At 32.6% G+C, this 26,775-nt stretch overlaps 2 protein-coding genes across 3 annotated transcripts; both read left to right on the top strand.

Annotated features, from left to right (window-relative positions):
- The first annotated feature begins 487 nt into the window (after positions 1–487).
- LOC144853689 (alpha-N-acetylgalactosaminide alpha-2,6-sialyltransferase 2-like) lies at positions 488–14,786 on the top strand. Of its 2 annotated transcripts, none has more exons than XM_078711455.1 (10): positions 488–881; positions 1,771–1,896; positions 2,842–3,136; positions 6,822–6,990; positions 7,454–7,631; positions 9,049–9,187; positions 9,633–9,736; positions 10,233–10,316; positions 10,865–10,955; positions 14,544–14,786. In XM_078711455.1, the coding sequence occupies exons 1-10, from the start codon at positions 844–846 to the stop codon at positions 14,712–14,714; spliced, it is 1,395 nt and encodes a 464-aa protein (XP_078567581.1). In that variant the 5' UTR covers positions 488–843; the 3' UTR covers positions 14,715–14,786. The 2 variants fall into 2 exon arrangements, with proteins under 2 accessions (XP_078567581.1, XP_078567582.1); XM_078711456.1 differs by having other exon boundaries at positions 13,670–14,685.
- Positions 14,787–19,828: 5,042 nt separating this feature from the next.
- Positions 19,829–26,522, top strand: LOC144853582 (menorin-like). The gene is made up of 5 exons (XM_078711296.1): positions 19,829–19,975; positions 22,843–22,965; positions 23,604–23,750; positions 24,014–25,610; positions 25,644–26,522. Exons 1-4 carry the CDS (start codon positions 19,918–19,920, stop codon positions 25,288–25,290), a joined length of 1,605 nt encoding a protein of 534 aa, XP_078567422.1. The 5' UTR covers positions 19,829–19,917; the 3' UTR covers positions 25,291–25,610; positions 25,644–26,522.
- The last annotated feature ends 253 nt before the right edge of the window (positions 26,523–26,775 follow it).

Raw genomic sequence — 26,775 nt, 5'->3', positions numbered from 1 at the left:
AAATTACTTGCGTTGCGCTTAAGTCCTTGCGTTGCGTCCCTCTAGTGGTAGGAACTTGATCTAAAACGGACATGGCTATAGTACTATTCTAGGGCCATACGGGGAAATTCTTTGCAATTGATTTGGAAAACAAAAAAGTAATGATGGTCAAAGTTTGTTGTGAACAAATCTAAAAAGCTTTTAATACAAAGATCCAGTTTTGATACCCGAACTTTTTTTCTGCTAATGTAGGTAGGCTACTAGTAGGGCTTATTTAAATTAGTTCCAATGAATAAGAACATCTTGAAGATTTTGTTAATGTATTCCATTCTATATCTGTATACAATTCTGTACGTTAAAACCATTTTATCAATAATAAAGTATAGAATAAAGAAAAACAATGTTGTTCAGCGTCAAAACTTTTTCAACAAACGGTGGCGCTGTTTAAAATGAACTTTGCATGCTTTTGCAGCAAAAACACGATCACAATTCACAATCGTCGTCTCAAACGACCAAAAAAGAGAAAGGAGAGAAAATTACGGCAGCAGTGAGTTATATTTGTAATTTATACCAACATGTGCGCCAACATGTTTCTCTGTCATTGTTAGTCAATGTTTTATGACAGTATAAACACATGTGCTACATAAACGTAACGCATAGTAATTGCCAAACTTACTTTAATGAGTCGTGTTTCCTCAATTTAGCTAGGCTTCGGTGAAGGAAGACCGAACGTCTCGGCATCGATCGGTTTAGCGCTAAGATTGTTTTTAAGTCGTTTACCGAGTTTCAGCGTAGCCTAAGTCTAGCAGAATCGGCCTAGCATTTTTACAGCATTTTCATTGATTGCTTCATTTTGTGAGAAACATGATAAGCTCGGAGCTTGGTAGCCGTGGTTCTTTAAGGTAAGCCTTTAACATTTTCTTGAATTTTTAATAATAATAACCTTCTAGGCCTATTCTAAATCTTCTTTTTTGACTTTTTTTTATAATTTAATAGTAGGACTAGGCCTATATACTTAGGCCATAATAGGGCCTATCACGGCGAGGCCTACTCTATACTTACTGTTGCCTATAAAAATCACTTCTTTCTTGTTAGCTAGACTAATGTGATAGCTATGAATATGATTTCTTGTTCAAACATCTGTTTTCCCGGTTTAAAAACAAGCACTTAGGCCATTGAAACACAATATCAAGTAAGAAAATAAATTTGTAGTAATGTATTTAATATTGCAGAAATAATACTTTTTAAAAATGTAATAAAACATCAAAGGTAACTGGCCACAACGGTTCACAAATGAAATAGGCCTAATGTACTTGTCAATTGTAGGACCCACTATACAACCCCCGGGAGAGGTGCATCATTTGTCCGATGTGCGTCATACCTTATGAATACCATGACGTACCCATGCATCAATAATGTGATTTACCTTTATGCTTTACGTGACCATGATGCACCCATTTTTGACCATTTTTTTAATGATATTTTGGGTGGTAAAGTGACGGACATTGACACACCATTGGTCATTGATTTGACGTACCATCTAGGTTTTTTGACGCACCCCTGCGTCAGTAATTATTTGTAAATGACGCACCCATGACGGGTCATACAATTGACAAGTGCATAAATCAGTCTTTGAATTTTATTGTATTTTATTATTAATTATATTGTTACTTACAATTATATTTCATTTTTCTATTTTAACAGTGATTCTATCATTAGGACTTGTACTTATCTAAAGAAAAAAAATGAAAAAATAAATTTAAATAATATGATTATTTCTTTTATTTGTAGTCTGAAAAGATGTATATTCATGTTTGGCATACTGGTTGTGATAAGCATTTCATTTATTGTGATGAGTGTGTCTGAAACGGGCTACTCTACAATTCCGGTAAATGTTCACACCAAATTGCAAAAAAGGTAAACATTTTTATAGGATATTTTTTTAGGTTTTTTGATTTATTATAATAATATTTTAGAAAGTATTTGATAACGGTAATAAATAATTATGTTAACTATAAATTATATTGATTGTGTTCACATTTCAGGTTTCAGGTAACCCGTACAATGACAGAATATCCCATATGAGCAGGCATGCTCGAATATAATCCCAGGGTAAATTTAGACATAATTACTTTGGTAAATCCATTACTAATGCAATCCCAGTATAATCCCACCCCCTCATTTTTTCCGTAACACCTTTGAGTACTGTGGCCGTATTCACCATTCACACTTAGGCCAAGAGAAATACCTTACAATAAAAAAAAATCTCCTATCTAAATGCATACAATTTTTAAACGGAAATACTTACATATTATAGTACTAATAATAATATCATTGTATTTTGCACGTTGGCAAGCCAACAGCTGGTATTCTGGATCAATGAAATTCATTTTGGTTAGGAGTTGTATCAATATATATCTTTTCCTTGACTTTTGGGCTAGTTACCTTTGGATTGTACTGTAATAGCCCTGAGTTTATAGCAAGCATATACATTTTACCAACCCTGCAAGGTCTGTTTATAAAATGATAACAAACAACAACAAATAAATATACATTTTTCCTGCAGAATTTTTTTTTTTTAATAAAAAAATGAATAAATAACTGTATACATTTGTACTCCAGAAAATAATAAAATAATAATAATAAAAATCATACAATTTCAGATTTAACAATAGAGTAATTCCATATTAAAAAAATAGCAATGCTAAAAAACCTGATTTTAAAACCTTCAAAGAGATACTGGGAAGTGTACCTAATAAGGTTATTTTCACTGTTCACAATTTTATATTGATTACTCATCAATGGGGTACAGTATAGTCAACTATTATTTAAATATTTTTCTGATCTTTTTTATGTTTTCAGTTTATCAAAATTTGCAAATGGAACAATTAATCAATTTAACAAATTAATGGACACAACGTTTAAATATCCAGACTCAAGACATGATAAGAAGTTAGAACCAAAAATATCAGATGGTATCCGAGCACTTGCTCAAAATATAAACTTTACAGCCACACCGGTTCCACGTAAGGTAGCAACGGAACGACCCATTCCTGATTTTATACCGGAGTTGCTTATCAATAAAGAACCTGAGCCTAATGATGAATATGGTAGTGAGAAGATATATTACCATGATAACCAATATTTACAGTATCTGGTAAGTTATTAAATAATTGCTTTTTAATATTTTGAACAGTGCAGAATCAATTAATTAACCCCACCACTTCCCTGATGATCGCGGAAGATACTTATAAGGGTGCTCAACAGCATTTTCATACTTGTAACGTTTTTTCTTCGGACAGAGAGAGGGCAATTGCTGGCTAAAGGCCAATTTACACAGATGAGCGGTAACAGTAATAAAAATATAGAAACTATGTTATTCCTTATTACCATTTACACAATGGTTTCCGCTCAGGATAGATACAGATTCTACGTGAGACAAGCTACGCGGATTTCCTGTTACCGTTACCGCTTGTCTGTGTAAATTGGCCTTTATGCAAGTAATCTAGGTACAAATAGACTACCAACACCACTGTTGGTTTGTGTATCTTTTACCGTATGGTACAGCAAATCATTTTACTCTCTTATCATGCCATTGGTGGAACTTGTTGGATAATTTTTTTACCAAAACAATTGGCTTATTGACTGTATTGTTATATGAAGGAAAATAAGTCAAGGCTTTCTGACTGTAGCCCTGTTTTCCACTACTGTATGCAAATTTATTTATGACAATGCAACAATTTTGTAAAGAAAATTTTGAGCTTCTCTGTTTTCTACTTTCTTTTGTCTAAGCAGTTCAATTTGCATGTGCTCATGAACACATGATAACTCATTTCCTGAGCTCTGATTGGTTGAACATATTTTCTTCCGGGATAAAGTATAAAATGTAATAACTAATATAAGTACTAATTTCATTAAGCGAAAACTCCTAAGGAACCAGAATTTTTCACAGAAAAGAATTTAGAAGAAAGATAGGTACTACAATACATTTGATTCGCCTGAATGGAGGTTTTGGTAGTGTGATATACACATCCTTAAAAAATGTACAGTAACCCTGGGATTGGTAGACAAGCATGTCAACAACCAAACTACAATTAATAATGTAGTAGCTTAATTAAACATACATAATAAATGTTGTACTCACGGATTACAGTAATTAAAAGTGTAAAAGTGCAAGGAAGGAGTTGAACCAACACCCTGGGATTGGTAGACAAGCATGTCAACCACCAAGCAACAATTAATTATGTAGTAGCTTAATTAAACATACATAATAAATGTGGTACTCATGGATTACAGTAATTAAAAGTGTGAAAGTGCAAGGAAGGAGTTGAACCAACACCCTGGGATTGGTAGGTAAGCATGTCAACCACCAAGTTACAATTAATAATGTAGCTAGTAGCTTAATTAAACATACATAAATGTTGTACTCATGGATTAAAGTAATTAAAAGTGTGAAAGTGCAAGGAAGGAGTTGAACCAACACCCTGGGATTGGTAGGAAAGCATGTCAACCACCAAACTACAATTAATTATGTAGTAGCTTAATTAAACATTCATAATAAATATCGTACTCGCTAATTACTTCGTACAATAAATTAATTGGATATTAATAATGCATTAATGCAACATCCCTTACGTAGCCACAAACCTAAACATCTATAGACTCACTTTCTTCATTCGTCATATGGTGAATTTGTTTTAAACTGTTCGATAATCATTCATCAATAAAATAAATTATAAAATTATAAATAAAGCATTGTGTAAAACATTAAAAAAAATTCTTTGTATGATTATCTTAAATTGTGAAAGCCCACAGCAAAACACCACTGAACATTATCATTATCTAATAAGTACTGTATTCATAAAACCAAAAGAAATATGGAAATATGTACGCTAATAATATTTAAGAAATTTGCAGATTATAATGTGAAATGTCAATACAAAATCAATATGTTATTTTATTTTTATATTTTTGTTAATGATATAACAATACATGTTTTTCCACCCAGAGAGCATGGGCTATTGAGTTGCAAGTGTGCTGCATCCCCCGCCCCAAAAAATTCCGCATTTATAATTTTCTCACGCAGCCATAATCGATACTATAAGAAAAAATGTGAATAAATGAATAAATTATGTTGATAATATCAAAAATTCAGCAAAACATTGAATGTTATAAAACAGCAAACATCTGCAAAAACTTTTTTTTTTTTTCTTCTGTTGATTATTCACCGCTTAGAGGCGCCCTGCACTACTGTATATATATTAAACATTATTATTATTTAACTTTTTTTAGTGTTTTAAAAACAAATATTCGCAAGTGATAATTATAATTTATTAATTTCTTTTTGTAGATTAAGAAATACAAGAAAATAAAAAAATTAAAAATATAGTAGTACTTACTGCATTTCACAAATACTCTACTTATCTGTATTGGATCAACAAAAAAGAAATTTATTCATAACTTAATTCATTTGGATCACAATAAAATTATGTTTATGATTTTATTACATATTAATTATTTATGGTTTTAGTCAGATTAAACAAATTGATTCATGTTTAAATGTAAACACTTTAATAACAAAAAACCAAGCCCATTTTAATTTATTTTTAAAGCCTGGTTTCCACTAGGCTAATTTAATTAGAAAAAAATGGTGGTAGTGTTTTCCACTACAAGAGGGAATAGCTTCAATTTTCAATTCCATATCGTGTCTGCTGAGCTTTTCGAATTTCCGAGTTCTGATTGGTCGCAAAAAGTACTAATTCTTCAAACTACTAATTTCAATGAAGCAAAAAAAACTCAAAGAGTTAGAATTTGTTGCAGAAAGAGATTTGGAAGATAAAAGAATAATTACGACTGCGAATTCAACCTCTTTTGAGTTATTTTCGCTTCATTTAAATTAGTAGTTTGACGATATCGAGGATATATACGATTTACGATCCTCGCAGCGGTAGTCATGTGATGCAGTTTCAACCAATCACGTTCACGTATTTACATAGGCTATGTAATATTAATAAACTAACGTTTTTAATTCAATTCACACAAACAAATTTGCTTAATGGAAAACCAGAGCTTAACAAGCTTAAATTTTAATATATTTATTAGTATTAATTATAAACATGATATGCATAAACTACACCAACAATTGCTTTACCAATTTCTAATTAATTTGAGTTGGATTGTAAATCTTTGATGTTTTTAACTTAATTAAATTGTTTGTTATTGTCTGTTATGCCATATGTGTCAATATTTGTCCTCTTAATAGCGTCAACAGCTGCGATGTAATAGTCTATAAAATAATAGATTTTTTGTAGCTACTTATTGATTAATTTAAGTTCTGCACTCTGTGTCATATTTTACATAAATTAGCAGTGTTTATTCAGTGTTTTAGATATTATGAAGTCAAAATACTTTTATTGATTCAACACAGAATTATTTTGTAAAAGTTATTTAAAGCGAAAATAGCTCCGAAGGTGTCCTCTTAAAGCATATTTTCCACTAGGTAAATTTTTTTTTATCAATCATCGACATTTTTATTCCATTAATCAAAGTAAATACAATAAAAAATGATACTGGAATGGGATATAAAATAAGCACAAGAGTGAATACCTGCGATTTTCATATCCATTGCGTGTTTGCTGCGCTTTTCGATTCGCATGAGTGATCATGAACAGATTACAACTCATTTTCTGAGCTCTGATTGGTTGCGTTATTATTTTTTGTTTCGTAGATATTCATTGTTTCCTCCTGTGAGTGGTGAACCTTAAGTTTACTGTTCGTTGGAAATAAACAAAATAAACTTTTCTTCTGTACATTACAAAAATGTTAATTTGTGCTTTATATAGAGTTGTCCAACGAGTGTAAGACGCAAAATGATGACAATGCCTGAAATGCAGTCTAGGTACATTGCTGATATGCCGGTCCTCATCTGGGATAAACATTTTTCAAATTCTGAGTTTCAAAGATTAAGTAAATATCATGGTGTATATGGATATCTAGATTCTGATACAGACGGTAGGTACACGTTTCAATTTCAGCAGACTTAAGCTCTGTCTACACTACAAACTTTATGTGACAAAAAAATGTCATATCACTACCATATTTGGGAATGTCATCACACTTTTTAGTCAAACTAGTTTGATAGTGTAGACAAAGCTTTCACATCGCGTAGCAAAAAGAATTATTGCATTAATACTGTATATCCTCTGGTATAATCCCACCCCCCTAGAACACACAATTGGGCCGACTTCGGGGGGTGGAACTATACCCGGAAAACCCTGGTTCAGAAAAAAAATGATTGGTAAGAATTTCCGTCTCTGAACCTGCTAGAGAGAGGCCTACATTCATACCAAAAGTTGATATTGGGACTATACCTGGGGATATGCCTGTTTGTGAAATCAAACATAAAGTAGGGAGTGGGATTAAACCCAAAGTGAGATACATCATTTACTATTTAATATTGTATCTTTTTCTGCAGAGGTGAAGGGGGCATTGGAAGGACTATCTTCACCTAACAACCGATACATGTTTGATGATAGGTTAAATAACGGAAAACCAAAAGGAGGCTGTATCACTTGTGCTATCATAGGTAATGGAGGCATTATGAATGGATCAAGAAAAGGGCAAGAAATTGATGCCCATGATTATGTGTTCAGGTAATCTTAGTACAAATAAGTGAATTGTTAAGCTCTGTTTACACTATCAAACTTTATGTGACAAAAACCTGTGCCCATATATGGACATGATGATGTCATGTCACTACCATATTTAAGCATATCACTACCATATTTGGCTACATCATACTTTTTTGTCACATAAAGTTTGATAGTGTATATAGAGCTTTGGTGAAGTACAAATATGTATAGGTAATTGCTACCCATGAGTGAGTGAGTGGCCGAAAAAAATATACCATACTGTATATCTTTACTGTGTAAAGCCCAGAGTATCACATTTGCCTCAATGAATTGTTTTCGTACAGAGAATGCGACGTTTAACTCGGTCAGAGAGTAGTTGCCCAGGTACCGATATATTAGCTCAGTGAAAGGCATTTAGATCAAAGAAATATTTATACAAATAAACTGACATAATGATAATAATTTATTGGTACACTCTTTTGTAACATAAGGACACTCTTTCGTAGAAGAGGTTCTACCTCATAACAATAACAATACAGTATTTAAAAAGTATCAAATGAAATAAATACAAAGACATACAGAGCGTACCATTTAGCTAAAAAATGAGTAGTTTTCCAAATGGAACACAGCTAGAGAGTACCAATTAGCTAAAAAACGAGAATTAGTCGACCACCTAAATGTCAGCATAACATTAGTCGCTATTTGACCAGTGAACCATACATCCTTTAATTTCCTTTAGTTTCAGTTCAATATTAATGATGCTACCTAAACTTTTTTTTAATTGGTTATCCGTCGATTGCTGATAACAATTTTTGTTGGTTACGTTTCGCTAAAACTGTAAACAGAACATTTTGTAACTTCACTGTACGTGATATAAAATGTTCGATTCTAATAAAAATTGATCCTTGCCTTTGATTAATTTTTTTGATTGAAATTAAATTTTTTATTGAAATAACCTAACAGATGCAATGCTACAGTATAACTCATCAAATGTTCACAAAACCTTGTATGCTGTTTGAGTAGTGACTTACAATATATTGCAGTAAAATAAATAAAATATTTTCATTGATTAAAAATGGGAAAAATATATTTTAATCATTTATATACAAATGTACAGGCATAGAATACAAGAAATTATAATTGTGATATACTGAAAATGAATCAAGTAAATTATTAAAGATGAAGAAATCTGTGAGGATAATAAAAAAAGCCGTCCAAACCAACCACGATTCAAATTTTGAAATTTAATATGCAGATGTTCTAGTATCAGTTAATAATTGATCAATAATGAAGACAAAATGTACTTATTTATATTACATAACCTATGTAAATACATGAACGTGATTTGGTTAGGTAAAATACCATTCCCTTGTAAATGCCAGATGTTGTATTTCACCTCTAAGCAGGCAATATTTGTATAATACTCTTATTTATTTAGGGTAAACACAGCACTAACGACTGGATTTGAAGAAGACGTTGGTAGTCGTACTTCATTTTACTGTTTTACGTTGATCACATTATCTAACACGTTACGGGGAAGTGCGCGTTATGGATTTCGTTCACCGCCTTATCAAGAGGTTTGTAAAAGTATTGTAGTGCTGTGATCTGTATTTATTACAAAACTCATTGCCTATGGTCACATGATCATTGCCTGTGGTCACATGAGTATTGCCTGTGGTCACACAACCATTGCTTGTTGTCACATGACTATTTCTTGTGGTTGGTCACTTGGTCATTTAACAAAAAAAGCACAAGAAAATAAAACTTATGTTCATTTCAATAAAAGCAAGTTAGTAAATATCTGTGCAGTGAAACGGTATTTATTCAGCTGGTAGTTGGTTTTTGTTTTTTGTGGCAAGACCACAAGTAGTATGTTTATACAATCAATTACAGTGCATTCAACGTGAAGTCAATATCACACTAGTGTACCTGTGTTGATTAAATCAAAATATTTCTGATTATTTTGTTAATTCAGTTTTTCAATTTTGTTATTATTAATAATTACATTTTTAATTATTTCAGGGAATAAGATATTTATTTTTTGCTGATAGTCCATGGACGTATGAATATTTAAATGCAGTTTTGCATGATAAACCTCCAGGATATAGCAGCGGAAAATACCATAGGTATGTTAACGCAATAGACGTAGCACATCTTGCTATATACAATTTTTATTTAAAGATGCATTGTACTCTGAAAAAATAATTTGTTAAATTTTGTTTGTTGAATATGCCATTTTAATGTCACATAATAGCTATCGACTTTGAACAAAAATTGAATCGAAAAAAAATGTATTTACCTGAAAAAACTGTAATTTAAAGCAAAAAATAGTCAAATTTTCTGCCAGCCAATCAGTGTTTGATTGAATTTGACCATTTATTTTGTCATTTTATATGAGAAAACATTATTTTTTTTGTTTTTTTGTTTTATGGAAGGGATTAACTTTATTAAAACTACAAATAACCATTCAAGGTCTGATTAATCTTCATTTTTTTGGGAGACATTACATCTTTAACTTCTCACTCATTGGCCACTGAAACAGTTGGCAAGCTAGTCATGTTGCTACTGTTGGATGGTGTGAAAATAAAAAAAAAACATAATCTGTTTATTTTCTTATTTCAGGAGTCCTCCAAAATTTCCAAAAGGATTAAATAAGGAGAATGTAAAGGTCGTACATCCTGATTTTGAAAGATATCTTAAATGGAGGTAAGGAAATGTGATGCACCCATATATGCACATGATGATGTCATATCCCTACTATATTTGGGAATATCACTACCATATTTGGGCACATCACACCTTTTTTGTCGAACTAGTTTGATAGTGTAGACAGAGCTTAAGAAAACTGGAAATACCAATCATATTAAAAGACAGCAGAGACTACAAAACAGCCAGAAATGGTTACATAAGATATCAAAATAATGAATGTTTATGACTTGCAATAATATTTGAAAGATTGCACAACTGCACAATTAACAAGGCATTAGAAAGGCAGTCAGTACCCTTCCTTCTACATCTAAATCTAGGCGTAGTGTTTACAATACGATACGATAGTATTTATTGTCATTTTTACAACAAGGTAGTGTTTTGTATGATTCCAGGAAGGTTTGACCCCAAGACGATCCGGCAAATTTTGAACCGAAATGTCCCACTTTATGGGCTGAATTGTCTCACTTTAGACCAAACCTAATTAATTGTATTTGGGATTTGATATTCAAATTTTAATTTTGATTGATTTTCTATTGTTTGTTTAGTTGGGTGAATTCAAAACATCAACATAAAAATGTACATCGTCCTACAACAGGTGCTATTATGTTATTGACGGCATTACATACATGTGATCAGGTTAGTTTGATTGTTTACTATTATATACAGTAGAACACCTATTGTTAAGGAATACTCCTGCGAGACACTTTATTAAAGATGTATTGTCCCCCAAAAACATGAAAAATGAAGATTAACTAAATCAGACTTTGAATAGGTTATTTTGTAGTTAATCACTTCTGTAGACAAAAAAAAACGAAAACAAAAATGTTTTCACTTATAAAATAACATAATAAATAGTTAAATGTAACCAAAAATCCATTGGCTGGCAGCGAATTTGACCAATCATGACACAATGGATTATGATCTGTCGCATTGTGATTGGTCAAATTACTTTTGTTGCACTTTACCTTTGCATTGCATACTAGTGGAAGCCTCTATATACAAATATATGTCTATTTTAAGTTTCTGGTTAAAACTATGACTCTGTGCCTACCATATTTAAGGTACCTCTGCCTATAGTTTTAACCAGAACTCTGTTTTATATTATAGAGCAAATATTTAAATACACCAACTTTTCTAAAGTAAATTTGTATTCAATTTATCCGCCGGTTCCGTTAAATCAAAAACCAAAGCAGAGGCCAGGCCATGTAAAAAGGGAATTTTTACAGGGAATAGTAAATACTATTGAAGTTTATTTACTATATGCCTACGTTCTGACGTACATAGAATCCTCACCTAATCACATCGGTAGATAGTAAATGTTTGGCCTATAATATAATTACATTATTATATGAACCAATATTACTATTAATATAATATGATATAAATATTGTACTACCGTATTTATTTGAATAAACGCCCATGTTCAGAGGAGTTTTAGCTGCGAATCGTTTATTCAAGAAGGCATTTATTATGTATAATCACATAAATATCTGAGGACAATCAAAGCATATTGATCAAAACGTCGAGAAACTCAACAGTTCTTTTCAGAACTAATATACGTGGTGTACCGCAAACTTATATCAACACATAAATACCCCATAGAAATTAAAACAATACAACACAATTAATATCAAGAAGTGATATAAATACAGTAAAAATTGTATCAAAATGCTTGGAAAATTGTAGATCATGTCAATCAATGATTTCTACTACAAATAGAAATGTGTTGTAAATAAATAAAGGCCGTGGGGGGTTATTCAAAGCGGGTGTTTATTCGAGTATATACGGTATTTATATGTGATGCTGCATGAATGAACTACCAATTGCTACTGTATACTAATATAATACTATACCAATACTTACTACACATACCAATACTAATGCTATACAAAAACCTAATATTAATAAACTGCTATATACCGATCCCACTATACTATACCAATGATATCTATCCTAAAACTAGAATACCATGTTTTACTATACTAATACTATACAAATATTGACTGGGCTGAGGGGCATGGTTAAAAATATAGCCCAAGGTGATCTGGAGACTACTGTATACTATATCTCGAGTCAAAGGATATAGTATAGAGTATCTCCAGATCAGAGGAGGGCTATATTTTTACCATGCCTCGATAAAAGTAAATATTTGTTTTCTACCGTACCACACAATTCGGTTGTAGGCTAGGCCGAAGTGAACACATAATATGGACTTGGTTGGTTGGTGTACTCTTAGGTTAGCTAGTGGCACAGTTCATCGTTCTTTCGCTGCAAAGAAGCAAACATCATCAAATGGCATGCATTTGATAATCCAGATAGTTCCAGATATGCAATAATATTCCTAAAGCATACTTTATTTGTTTCTTCATATTTTTACTGGCCGCTAAAATGACTAAATCCTATAACTCAACTACTTCTACCGAAGTTAACCATCGTAGGCTAGGGCTAGCTACAAAATCTTCATGTTGCATGTGTGTACAGATCTGGTTGTATTATTGAAGATGAAATATAATATAGTTTATTCATTATAAGAAAGTTTTCAGAGAAAAACATGATCTGTCGGATTCGACGGCTCAGTCCATCATCATCATCATTATTGAGGATGAAACAGACATGCGCAGTTTAGCCAGTCTATAGGTCGAGGGCGTGGCAATAACTAGACCAATCAGATGACGTATATAATATCTATTTACTACTTTAAATGCAACTATACCATATTCTTTTACCTAGAGCATTACAATGGGTAGGTGCTTTTACAATGTGTTGTAAAAGGTACAGTGATATCAAATCCCCTTAGATTTTAGAGCCCATACTCTATAGGTATATACAGAAGACACAACTACTAGACTACAGTAGTAAGCAGTGAAATTAGAAATTATTTTTTTGCTGGTAATACAGATGCTGGAGGTAGAAGTCGTGGTGTTGATCACAAAAATGTCATATTCTAAATTACTCCAATGTTATTCTTTTTATTTGTACGGAGTCTTATCGTCTTTACAACTTGTCATATTAGTACTGTTACTCAACCTTGACCTTACTTGATTTTGCTTGACCATAGCCTTACTTAACCCTGAAATTTAACTTTGTTTGACCTTGATCTTATTTTGACCTGTCTCTATTTGACATAGACCTTATTTGACCCTGGCCTTATTTGATGGTTATCTTATTTGAACTTACTGCCTGTATTTGACCTTATCTGATCCTCTGATCTGATTTATTCTTGAATGATGACCTTTCATCTTTATTCCATATCCTCATTCTGATGAACACTTCTTCCAACTGTTTTTACCATATCTTTTCATGAAACATACATTCGTATTTAACTATCTTCAACGTTTTTTGTGTTACAGATTGATATTTATGGTTTTGGAGGAAGCTATGATAAGTTCTCTGAACATTATTATGAAAAAACTTACCAGAAACATAGATTTTTTGCAAACCACGATAATAAGGCAGAAAACGAATTATGGGAAAATTTGCATCAATTAGGAATTGTTAAAATGTATAAAAGAGATTAGAGATCTATTTAAAGGATTAATTGAGTTTCAAGGAGCACAAACCCATTGCTAGTGACAACTACTGTATTGCAGCCATGACATCATCATTAATATAAGTTGTACTATATTATTGATTATTGATGACAATAATTCTATGTCTATATCGTTGCTGTTAATGAAATACTACATTACGTTTACTAACATTAATTGCTAAATAACACATACATCTACTTTAAGTTCTAGACTGAAATTAGTAAAAAGATAAATATTTTGGCACATATGGCGTTTCATACGTATTTTCAGACAAAAATATCGAAATGCTGACTGGTGGACTAACATAAAAAAGACTCTAACATCTACTGTGTGTGTTTATACATTTCTACTAACCGATTCTGAACATTATGTATTGCATCTAATGGCCACTCATCAATGCTGCTAACAGTCATTCAGGTTTATTTATTATTACAGCGTAGAGAAGGCCGATAAATTGTATTTTTTTTATTGCCGTGCACAATTCCTGTCTTCATCAATGAAGTTACCAGATATTAAATACATTAATTAACCTTTGATAGCAAGCCTATATACCTTTACTGACAGTTGCAACAAATGACTTCATATGAAATGGATGCCAAATACCAAGTGAAATTTTATGAATTGTACCCAATCTATAAACCAAATGACCCCTGACCTCTGACCTTGTTATTCATAAAACTTTTTTTTTTTTTAGGTTGATATTTATGGTTTTGGTGGAAGCTATGATCAATATTCTGAACATTATTACGATATAAAATATGAGCGACATGTAAATTATGCAAATCATGATAACAGGGCCGAAAACAATTTGTGGGAACAACTGCACCGACTAGGTATTGTTAAAATGTATAAAAGAGATAAATAATAAGAATTTTATGAATAATAGGAATATTTTTTAAATTATAAAGATAGAGAATTTATGAAAAGTTGGGATGTTTGTGGGTGGGGTGGGATGGGGTAGGGGCTGTGTAGAGGAAGTGTTGGGTGGGCTTGGGGTGGTGTGGGTGATCTTGGGGTGGTGTGGGTGATCTTGGGGTGGTGTGGGTGATCTTGGGGTGGTGTGGGTGATCTTGGGGTGGTGTGGGTTATCATGTTTGCATAGGGATTCTCTAAGGCATTATTTTTACATTTTGCTATTTAAAATCATGTTCAGTAACTAATTACATTTTGGTATTCTTATAAAAAAAACTTTTAAACAAAGGGATTGTTTTGATATTTAATTTAATCTTGTAAAAAGTATACTTGTTTTATAACAAAGGATTCAACTCCATACTCTACATAGAAATAGTAGGACACAAAGATGGCTTCCACGTATCATGTGACTCTTAAAAACTGTGAACTGAACGTCGTAACAAAGATATGGCTCTGATGAGGGGTGGGGTTATATATGTTTAGCCTATATTTATATATAAGAAAATACCTTTTTTAAGAGATAACAAATATTTACCAGAATTATGTCAAAATCTGTGGTTGTATTACAGTAGTTCCAATTTGTTTGTTGATATATTTAATGATAATCATGTATGTATTTTGATCATGCTAGCCGATTCTTGATACTGTATCTATAATTCACCAGTATCATATCAAATTCTTTGATACAGTGTCGCATGTATAACATGTGCCACTTGTATAATAGGCTAAAACCTAAAGTAGTACAATTGCCGCATGTGACACATACAGTATGTGAGGCAACAGAGGTCAAGTTGATGTTAAGTTTGTAGGATGGCTGAATGATTTCATCATACAGATGAACACAAAATATCATGATAATGTATGCAATATTTATTATACCAAAATCATGTGATAATTGTCAACAACTTTTATGATAGTATTTTTATGATCCAATAATTGCTAAATGATTCCTACATACAATTTAATATATGATTTATTATATGATTTGACAACACCAACCAAATATGTGTATATATAATGTAGTTGTTCAATTTTAGGTGTAAAGTATTTCGACGTTTGTAATCAACTCACTCTAATAAGTTGCAATTCACAAGAAAAACGTACTTCTACATAAAATGCCTTACTCAGAGGTTTAATAAAAATTATTTAATATACCCTGCCTGTTCTAAAAAGAAATAAATATTTCGCGAAACTTTTATAATATATAATCTTTAAAACTATATCAACTTTTTTATTTTTGTAGCACAGTAAATAGATTACGAATTCTACAGGTTGAACATTTGGTTTTTTCCATATTATTGTAGTTTACTATAATAATATGTATCGAAAAAAGATCACATTGATTATAAGATGAACCATACTAAATATCTGTTTAATATCTTTTAAAAAACTATTTACAATAGTTGTTTAGGATCATTAATTCGTTTCACAGGTTATTATTTCTAGGCCCCTGAAACTACCACGTTCATTGTTCACTGATCACGTCTTACCGAAATATTTGGGTTTTTTTCAGCTAACTAAATGATCGTAAATGTTCATTTGGTTAGCAATTTAATTTTTATCAAACCAGAAGACATTCATATATTTATCTAATAAATATTTAGTGTGGTCTTAAAATTGTAGATTGTAGGCCTATTTAGATTTTTTTTTCAAGTCGTCCTTTTGGGTTTAACTATACACGATGGGTTCATTAGTTATTTTAATTTTTTAGGCGATTATTTTTTTTTAATATCCGCCATAATTACAAAAAGTGTCTCATTTAAGATTTGGTTGGAAGGCAACCACGTTACGTCACCAAGCTACACCTAAAACTATATGTATTTTGTATAATTCCCACGTTTAGGCCTACATATACATTTTCAAGTTTACCCGATTAATTTTTTTATGGTTTCCCCCTTAAATTTGATAATATACGGTTGTTTAAACGTAGTCATTTAATTGTGTTTGTATTATTTTGAAATGTTATTGCATAGGCCTAAATGTGTTTTTATTTTATAAAATTATTTATTAATTCAATTATTAATATTTGTGCATACTATAATAAGTATAGGCCTATACGTAATAAATTCTGAAACCACCGGAGAGTTTTTGTGCCTATTTTTTCTTCAAGTCGTTAAACCGCACAACTAATAACATGTGTTTTATGCTAATGTAACGCGTTAGGTGTCAGTCGATTTTAACTTTAACTTCAACGCGGTGATTTTGGCAAACATACCTCCGCGCTACGCTATAATAACATTTTGATTTCAGGAACTCGTTTGGTTTTGACGCTTAACGCGTTTCGCTTCGCGTTTTCCTTAGTGCCTTAACAAGTCTCAAATTTACCGAGGTTCGTGATCTCGATTCTCAGCGAATCAAAAATGATAGTATTTGTAGTCCTTTTGTCGGAGATTGCAAAAGTCCGGTAAAGTTTAATACTTAAGACTTTGCTTTAAATTAAACATCCTAAACAGATCATCGAACAGAACAATAATAAATGTGACTGATAAACTTGTTATGTTTTAATTAGCCAGAACATGTTGTTCATTTTATTACTATATGTTTCCAAATACGGTACATATTATAAGGAATAGGCTTTTTGTATTACCTAGGCCTACTGGATTAGTTTTAAGATTGTTTTCTGTGGATATGAATTTCGAAATTGTAGGGGGAGGGGGGGGTAGAGAAATGGATGAAATTATATGAAATTCTGTATTATACTATACTATATAGATTTATAAAGCGCTTTTCAAAAAGACCAGAGCGCTGTACATTAATTAAAGCAGTATAGACAAATAGAACATCAAATTATTACAGCTTTTACGCAGTTGTTTTCAAGTTTACTTATTCATTAGGTTAACCTTTTCAAATGAATAGTCATATTTCAACTATCATATCAGCATCATCATTTTGTTTACGAAACATTAAGAGTATTAGAAAATGTATAGATGCTGCAGCTGCTGAACAATAGTAGTTCATTCATGTATCACCTCGCGCCTTATGTGTAACTCGCTGTTTTACGTATTACCAAATAAGCAAATAAAACGACTTCAGCTTATTCAAAATGCTTCTGCACGTGTAATCACAAATGTAAAAACAATTTTCGCATATACTCTTAAAGTACATTGGCTTCCTGTTCAGCATCGCATTGTCTAATGTAAATTACTTTGTTAGTTGTCTTTGAATTATTATTATTTTGTTAATGTTTCTCTACTGAACCACTTTGGAAATCAATGCTTTACCACTGAAAGTGCAATTCAGTATAAAGACAGAATAAATAAATAAATATAAAATATTGTTACTAGTTTATAAGTGTTTAAATGAGATGGCTCCTAACTATAATTATTGTCGAATTGACTAAACCTTATGTTCGGAGCGTAACCTACCATTTGGCGACAAGCTTCTGCTTCATCTTTGTTGCCACATCTGCTCCTCGACTCTGCTGGAACACACTGCCCATCTCAATTCGCCAATGTAATAACTTGGATTCGTTTAATTATTAAAAACTCATCTTTTTGGCAAGGCTTATACATGGTCATAGGCCTGATTCTTTCAATTTTAAATTCGCAGTTTCATTGTGCATTTAATCTGAGGTGATTGCATACTATAAGCCTTGAGCACCTTTGGTGGCGAAGTGCGCTCTAGAAATCTGCATTATTATTATTTTATTAATAAATTTATGTGTAGGCCTGTATTCAGAAACATTACAAGCCCTTTGGAGATAAACTCTCTGTCAGCACCTATTATAGGCTTAGCTGTCTGTAAGCGGTTTTAGAGTAATTTTCCTAATATCTGCCGCGCGTGCGATATTATTACTCAGAAATTAGTAAAATTGTGAACAGTAAATGGTACAATAAGTGTATTAAGCTCTGTCTACACACACAAACATGTAGCAACAAAATGTGATGTGCCCATATATGGACATGATGATGTCATATCACTACCATACTTGGGCATATCACTACCATATTTGCTAATATCCCTACCATATTTGGTAGTGTAGACAGAGCTTTAAGCTATAATTTAATACTAAATTGGCAGACGACCTTATATTTCTTACACATTGGAATGGTTTCGGTCGTTTAGCACAACTGAGTAAACCAATAAAGTGAGTTTTATTTTTAACTTTTTGTTCCATATTTGAGTTTCCTACATGACTCACTGCGCCGCTGTAATTGAATCAACAGCATATCCGTACTGCAGAAGTATTTTCCATAATTTAATGTTACTGTGTTAAGCTCTGTCTACACTATCAAATTTTATGTTACAAAAAAATGTGATGTGCCCATACATGATGATGTCATATCACTACCATATTTAGGAAAATCAATACCATATTTGGAAATATCACATTTGTTGTCAAACAAATTTGATAGTGTAGACAGAGCTTTAGAATAAGAAATGGAATTTTTGTTTGTCTTTGTATTATGATTATTTATGTTTATGATTTTGTATGATGAATGTAAATAAATAAAGAAAAAAAGAATAAAGAAAGAAGAATTGAGATAATTACATTTGTATGCTAAATATTTTATCACTGATATAATTTATTATCGAAACAAAAAGTTGTTTTTTTAGAAAAGATTTATTCACCAAGTTAAAAAATATTACATAAATTTACTAGGAACAAGCAAACGCCATGAGTCCAAATAGAATACATGAGCTTACTCCATTATTAACACTAATAAAATACACATAAATACATATAGTGAGTAAAAATACAACAATAATTTTAAAACAGTTTTCAATACACTAAGATAATTAATTAGATAAAGCCAAATCAGAGACTTCCATACAATACAAAATGAGCATACTTCAAGATTAGAATGTTTGGTAGTAGCATAGAAATATTATATATCTCTATTTGCCCACTAAGGTTGTTTGTATCATATGGTTATTATAGACTTTTATATAAAATTAAGTATAAAATATTAGATATTTTATATTTATATAATTGTTAGTAATCCGTTTTATTCGATCGGCAAAGAATTAAGTGTGATCCCGTGACGTTGTGTGTTGTTGCTAAGGGCGTAGTCGGGTAGCGGAAACGACAGTCCCTGTAAAAAGTAATCGACCAATAGGAATACTTCTTGTCGTTTCTGGCACAGCGGATTCTTTTTCACCACACTTAAATCTGCCGTCTTGGAAACTTATTCTTCCCGGAACGTGCCGCAAAAATGGCTGAAATGTTTCTGAAACTGTGTGTTTTGCTGTCTGCATTCATAATTAACATCGGTAAGTGAAATAATTTATTGCTTTTGAAGCTTTTGGTAGAAATGTAATTAGTCGTTTACCGATTGCCGGCTGCAGGGGTCATCGACGTGAGAGTATCAATTGTAGGCCTACACTTTAACACTTGTCAATAAACGTATTGATAAACTTTTTCGGTACTTTACACCCTATATGTTTCCAACCAAACTTTAACGACGTTCAATGCTTGTTATTGCAAGAGATACATGCTCCTACAACAACAATGTTGCTTTTAATTAATTATTGAGACTACAATATATCATGGGTCTGATACTTTCGAAATTAAACGAAAATCGGCGACATCCATGGTGTTTACTGTAAATAATAACAAATTATTTGTAGATATGATATTTTATTTTATAATAGACCTATGATATTAATGATGCTAATCGTAATAATATTGATAAAAATAATAAAAACTATGATGATTATCAGGGGGATACTTTTATTAAGTGTTTTTCAACATTTGTTTTTGTAAATAAGGTGATATTAAGCTCTGTCTACACTATCAAACAAAGTGATGTGCCCATATATGGACATGATGTCATATCACTACAATATTTGGGCATATCACTACCATATTTGGGCACATCACACTTTTTTTGTCAAACTAGTTTGATAGAATAGACAGATTATTATACGAGTCAACAGAGGTCCAATAAATGTTCTGTCTGATTTTTAAATCGGTACGAGGTTTACTCATTTTCAAGTTACGGCCTTTTGTTTTGAATTTTGCATACAATAAAATCCTCACTGTTTTACACATTTATGCAAATTAGTTAGGAATATCTATCCAAAACCTTTCTTTTTAAGACGATAATTTTATAGCTCTGTCTACACTATCAAACTTGATGTGACCAAAAAATGTGTTGTGCCCATAATGGACATGAAGATGTCATATCAGTCACTACAATATTTGGGCATATCACTTTTTGTAAAACTAGTTTGATAGTGTAGACAGAGCTTAAGTCGAGCAAACCAAAGTTGCAGCCAAGCAGTTTTTGAACCGGCCGTCTGAAACGTACTCTGAGTCATGGAATATATTTAACTGTGACATGTTACTAATGCCGATGGCTTGCCTTTGATATACATATAATATGCCTATCATTCTTAAACCGAAATTAAAGAACATTAAGAGAAATGCATGTAACAGTTGTATACTTAGTTTAGTAACATTACTTTTAAAAATCTGTATACATTTTATTTAATTAAACTATGTAGGACTCGTCCGCGGTCATTACCTACAAACTGATTAGGCCTAACAAAAAATAATAATTTGAATCATTAGTTTATTTTTTTTTCAAGTTGTATAATACACATCCTTGCTGTAATTCTGATCTTTTGAAAAATTAGATTCTTTTTATCTGAGTTATTCATTAATAGAACTTGGTGTTGGCAAACTCAAGCTCTGTCTACCATATCACATTTTATGTGACAACAAAATGTGATATGCCCATATATGGACATGATGATGTCATATCACTACCATATTTGGGCATATCACTACCTTATGTGGACACATCACATTTTATCTCACATAAAGTTTGATAGTGTAGACATAGCATAAAAGTCATGCCACGAAAGGTTAATTTGTTTTGAAGCATAATTTATCATAGCATTTAATTATCTAACGAAACAGAACGAATAAAATCTCATTTGGAATAAAACTTTTGGTTAAATCACGTATACAGAATTACCGGGCAACAGAGGCTACAACTTGTACCTCTGAATAACAATAATTACAGAAAGATCTGAATTCTATCAGCCTTGGGATTAGATTTAAACTTCCGTGCCAAATAAAGTGATAAGCTAACCACCATGTTAAAGCATTGGATAGAATGAATCACAATTTCCGAAAAATATCAGTCTGTAATTTGATAATAGAAACTTAATTATTATAGGCCTAGGTTTCTTTATTTTGGTTTGCAGGAAATACAAAATGATTATCATAATTATGTTAAAAATTAGGCTACATCCGTTCTTAGGCATGCTCACTTGATATTTTGTTCGGATACGGTACTTAAGAACAAAGTTTTGATTTTTAGAATAAGGTTAAGTAACTTAAAAAGAGTTTTATGAAAAGCAATCTGCAACAACATTTTGGATTCTGTGTGATCCCATTTGAATATTTGTGTATACATATTTTTTAATGTAGTTACTTTTCACACTTGACGAAAAACGTGCTCTTTAAAAAAAAATTACAAAAAAAAGAAGCAAAAAACAGCAACAGTAACTCGTCAATTTATAATTTATCGTGCTCATTTGTGTTAATGATTTCGAAATGGCCGATTTCGTGACGAAAGGATGACCTCAAAATATTATATTATTAATTCAAGTTCCTGTCTATTCTACAGATGAAATTAATTCGAAACTAAACATTTTGTTGTAACTAATTAATTATTTCGTAATTTTCATTAAAATGACAAAATGTCTGCAAATCATTGTTGGATCAATTTTTCTAGAATATTCCATTTTAATGTAACATAACAGTTATTCACTTTAACCAAAAACTGAAAGAGAAAGAAATTACTAACCTGAAATAACCATTAAAATAAATAAGTCAAAGTCATCTGAAAGCACACTGTCTGACAGCAAGTTTTTGTTGTTGTTAAATCTAACAGTTTCTTTTGTCTTATATGCTTTCTAAGGGAAATCATTTTTTGTGTTGGTTTTTTATTTACGGAAGTAAATAATTTATTTCAACTACAATGACCTATGTTTGATTTTATTCATTTATATTCTTCATGTTTTGGGAGAAAATTCCTTTTAATATACAACAACAAAATGTTTTAACGAAGCGTTTCTATTCACTGTTCATGCAAAATTAAAAATAACGGTGATTTTAATTCCAGATGCTTTGTCCCACTCGGAAGACAATATATTGTACTTCTTCCCGCAAGCACAGAGAGATGGGTTGAACATAGTGTGGGCACATGATTTAAACAGTAACACCAAGCTGACACGGGCACTTGAAGGTATGTATAATCCATCTGACTTTATATACAATCATTGAACATTTTAATTAAATAATTGTGCAAGTATATATCCAACACGATGATGCAACCTTGCAAGAAACTCCACTCTACACCTAACACACAAAGTGGGCCTACATTTTAAAAACATCAAACATTAAGGAGCCTACTGCGCATGTGCTATATTTAGTTTAGACTATTTAAATAAGTGTGAAATAGATGCAATTCTCTTGTGCTTGAATACTAGTTTGATAGTGTAGACAGAGTTTAAAGTTTGCAGTGTAGACTGAAGAAGTTTGTCAACCAGGATACTAGCAAACTTTGGAAACTTCTTCTTGGTAAATTTGGAATGAAGAATAAAATTGTCATTAGTTTGCCAGTGTAGACCGGAGCAGTTGACAAACTTTGGTAAACTGCAGAAAAGAAACTAAATCTCTAAAATAGCAAACTTTACCAAAGTTTTGTTTGCAAATTAAAAAAAAACCTCTTTCAAGAAGTTTGCTAGTGTTGCCCAGTTGAAAATCGTTGGCAAACTGCATAAAACAAATTTGCAGCAGTCTACACTAACAAACTTTATTCTGCAAACTTCTGAGTATGATTGTCTTGTTATTGGTATCTTTTGGGGTTTCTTTTCATTACAGGTAATGCTATGATGCTTGAAGCAGATGTAAGCCTACGTGATAGAGGAACAGCAAACCAAGTACCAATAATGGCTCCTAGCTCGATGTCTGTGAGCGACATCACGTTGGAGCAATGGATCGATATGGTGACAAGATACACTAACAAAGGTAATCCAAGATTATTCCCTGTGCAAATGGACACCTTCCATAATGTTCGGTATTGGCTTTGATTTGTTTCGACACCACACAGCATGCCTCCATGCGCACAGCCAGAACCAACACACTAAGAACAAACACAGTAGATCGTAGTAATTTACTAGTGTTTTTCTCCATGAAAACTTTGTTAAAACTTATATTTGGATTTTGAAAACAGGGGAAAATACAGTAGGAAAAACTTGTTTACAATTGATTTTATCTTTCATTTTCATTAGGAATTGTGTTGGACTTCAAAGACGTACAGGCCGTTCAACCAGCTCTTGATATTATGTTGTTGAAAGAGGCTCAGTTGAGAGTGCCACTGTTCTTTCACGCCGACATCATCGCCGGGCCAAACGGTCAAAATTCAGTCAACCTCATCCAGCCTACAGAGTTTGTCGCTATTGTCAACGCCGTGTTTCCTAACGCGACCTTCTCACTGGGCTACGTCTCTGAGGTTTCAGGAGTCAATCGCCAGGATCGCTATACATGGACAATGATCTTTGACATGCTTGACGCAAGTTCCACGGTCACAACCCACCCGATCACCTACAATTTCCGAGCAATATGGGCAACTAAATCTTGGCAGAAATTTGTATGGATTCTTGGACTGACCAATCGGTACTCCGTGACCATATGGTCGAAGGTCAGAGATCCATTGACGAATTACAATGGTTTGGAACAGCTTCGTTCTCATGGAGACAAACGTAGAATCTTCTACGATCTTGCACCTGACCATATCAAAAGATTGAAAACGGACGTGGCTTTGATTCCCCCTACCACTTCTACACCAAAGGTCTGGAATAAAAATCTCTGGGAAGGTAACTCTAGCACAATGACAGGTGGTTATATATACTTAAGCACAGAAGGCGCTGCCATTGTGGGTGATAGCTACTCTGGGTACATTCAGACCATTGATAATTGGAAGTCGTCCAAAGATGGAAGGAAACCGTTAATTGTTAAAGGTAAAGTTCAGTTTGTCAATCGCAATGTTCAGAGCCCTCCAGGTCGATCCAGTGCAGAGATTATCATCCGAGCAGCTCCTATGACCAACGGGGCTGTCATTGTACCGATCAAAGGAATCAAATGTGCCATAGAAGACAACGGACGTATCTTAATTCAAGATCTAATGTCTCATCATGATCCGCTAGAGAAAAAGATTAGGCCTGCAGATTGTTACACGTTTGAGATTCTTGACAACGGTCAGCAGATTACGTTCAATGTAAAGATTGCACAGTGCAGTGATGCAGACTTCCCGCCAACTTATATTGACAATGGCTCTCTTGTTTTCAATAATGTCACTAACACTCATAATGCAACAATGTCCCTGGTTCAGGTCGCCAAGGCAGGCAACAACAAAAACATCGTTTTAGAAGACTTTAGCATAATGGGTGAGAGATTTATCAGGATAAGAAACAGGCAACCGGGCAATACAGCTGTTGAAAGCAGACCCGCCGGCTTGACAATCTTTTTAACTATAATTTCGTTCGCTCTTCTTAAAATATTTTCATAATTGTACAACTGGGATGTAAATTATCTCTACTTTTTCATTATTGGCACAGTTCTCACTCTCAACCGGTTCTCGTCCGGTATCATGTCTAGCATCAATAACAGCATGTAGTATCGTTTGTGCAGACGGCAACAGCTCGATCGCTGGCGCCAGAAATTGAGGGCGTCAACTTTTGAAAAAGAGGCTACTTCAGAGGCGATTCTAAATGATGTTTATTGTCGCTAGACAATAGCCTATCGGGTGTTCCCCTCACTAAATTAGTTTCGCTTCTCAGAATAACTAAGAAGCTGAAAGAAATCACATCACAATATCTGAAATTAGGGGTGTGGGGGGGGGGGGGGGGGGGGGTGGGTGAGATGGGGTGGGGGTCTCCAGTTTTAATCTTGATTTTTTAACATTTCGAACGAATTATTTCGTGTTTGGTAATGCTAACGATATACGGATTTTTAACTTTTGTAGAAATTGTAATTGATAAGTAAATTTAGTAGATGTAAGAGACGTAATCGGAAATGTTTATACTGTATTTACTTTTAAATTCATCATATTGTATTCGCTAATACTACGTGGTATATATAATCTCAGTCCTCTTGTATAATATAGGCCTGTTTGCTGTATTGTCCTCCTCCGGTTTCATATTTCCCCTGAATACATTCTCCAACAGGGAGTCTCAGACTCAGACAGGCCAACTCAGACAGCGTCGTACGACGAGGCCCGACGAAAAGGCTTGACTCGTGTCCGAGTTAAATCCCGACGAGATATCTTGAGATAGTATTGGGCGTAGTTTTTCGGGAGAACTTTAAACATTTTTAATTTTCTCCGGACAAGACGACTCGTCGGGCCCCGTCGTACGACGCTGTCTGAGTTGGAATTTTACTGTATTATGATGGGTTATGATACTGTAATTATACATTGTTAATTCCCAGATAATTTTTTTGTTCGTTTGTTGAATAGGCCTAAGAAGAATACAATAAACGCAACAAAATTGAATCTATGTCTTTATTATATTAAGTCTTACATTACAGAGGCGAAAAAAAAAATGTTGAAAAATAGAGCTGCTAGGTTCCCGGAAATTGCACCTATATTGAAATATTGAAAAAATATATAAAAGTCTCCAGGACCAGCCCTACAATGGTAAGTGTTACCAAAGTGCGAGCCAGCAAGACATGCAATTCATCCGAGTCACGGTTATTTAACAGAACAAATTATGATACAGCGCGAGCCACACAAAATAGCCTAATTACTAATTTCGATATGTATACAATTGCAATAGTTTTTTTGTCTTGTGTGGTTCGTCCCACTTTTATTATCATACTCTGTTATAAATATTTTTAAGCATATTTTTTCCTCTCGTTTATATGTTACAACGTTAAACGTAGTTGTAATAAAAACATTTGCTGTATAAATTATACATAAAATTATTGATTTTGATGTTTTTAAAATAATATTTGCATTCGTTATTTTACCCTTTTTTAAAAAGTAATTTAAATA

This window comes from Antedon bifida, chromosome 10 (genome assembly GCF_963402885.1).
Source record: "Antedon bifida chromosome 10, ecAntBifi1.1, whole genome shotgun sequence".
Taxonomy (NCBI): Eukaryota; Metazoa; Echinodermata; class Crinoidea; order Comatulida; family Antedonidae; genus Antedon; species Antedon bifida.
The sequence above is the reverse complement of the archived record's forward strand: the minus strand, read 5'-3'. Positions and strand labels throughout refer to the sequence as shown.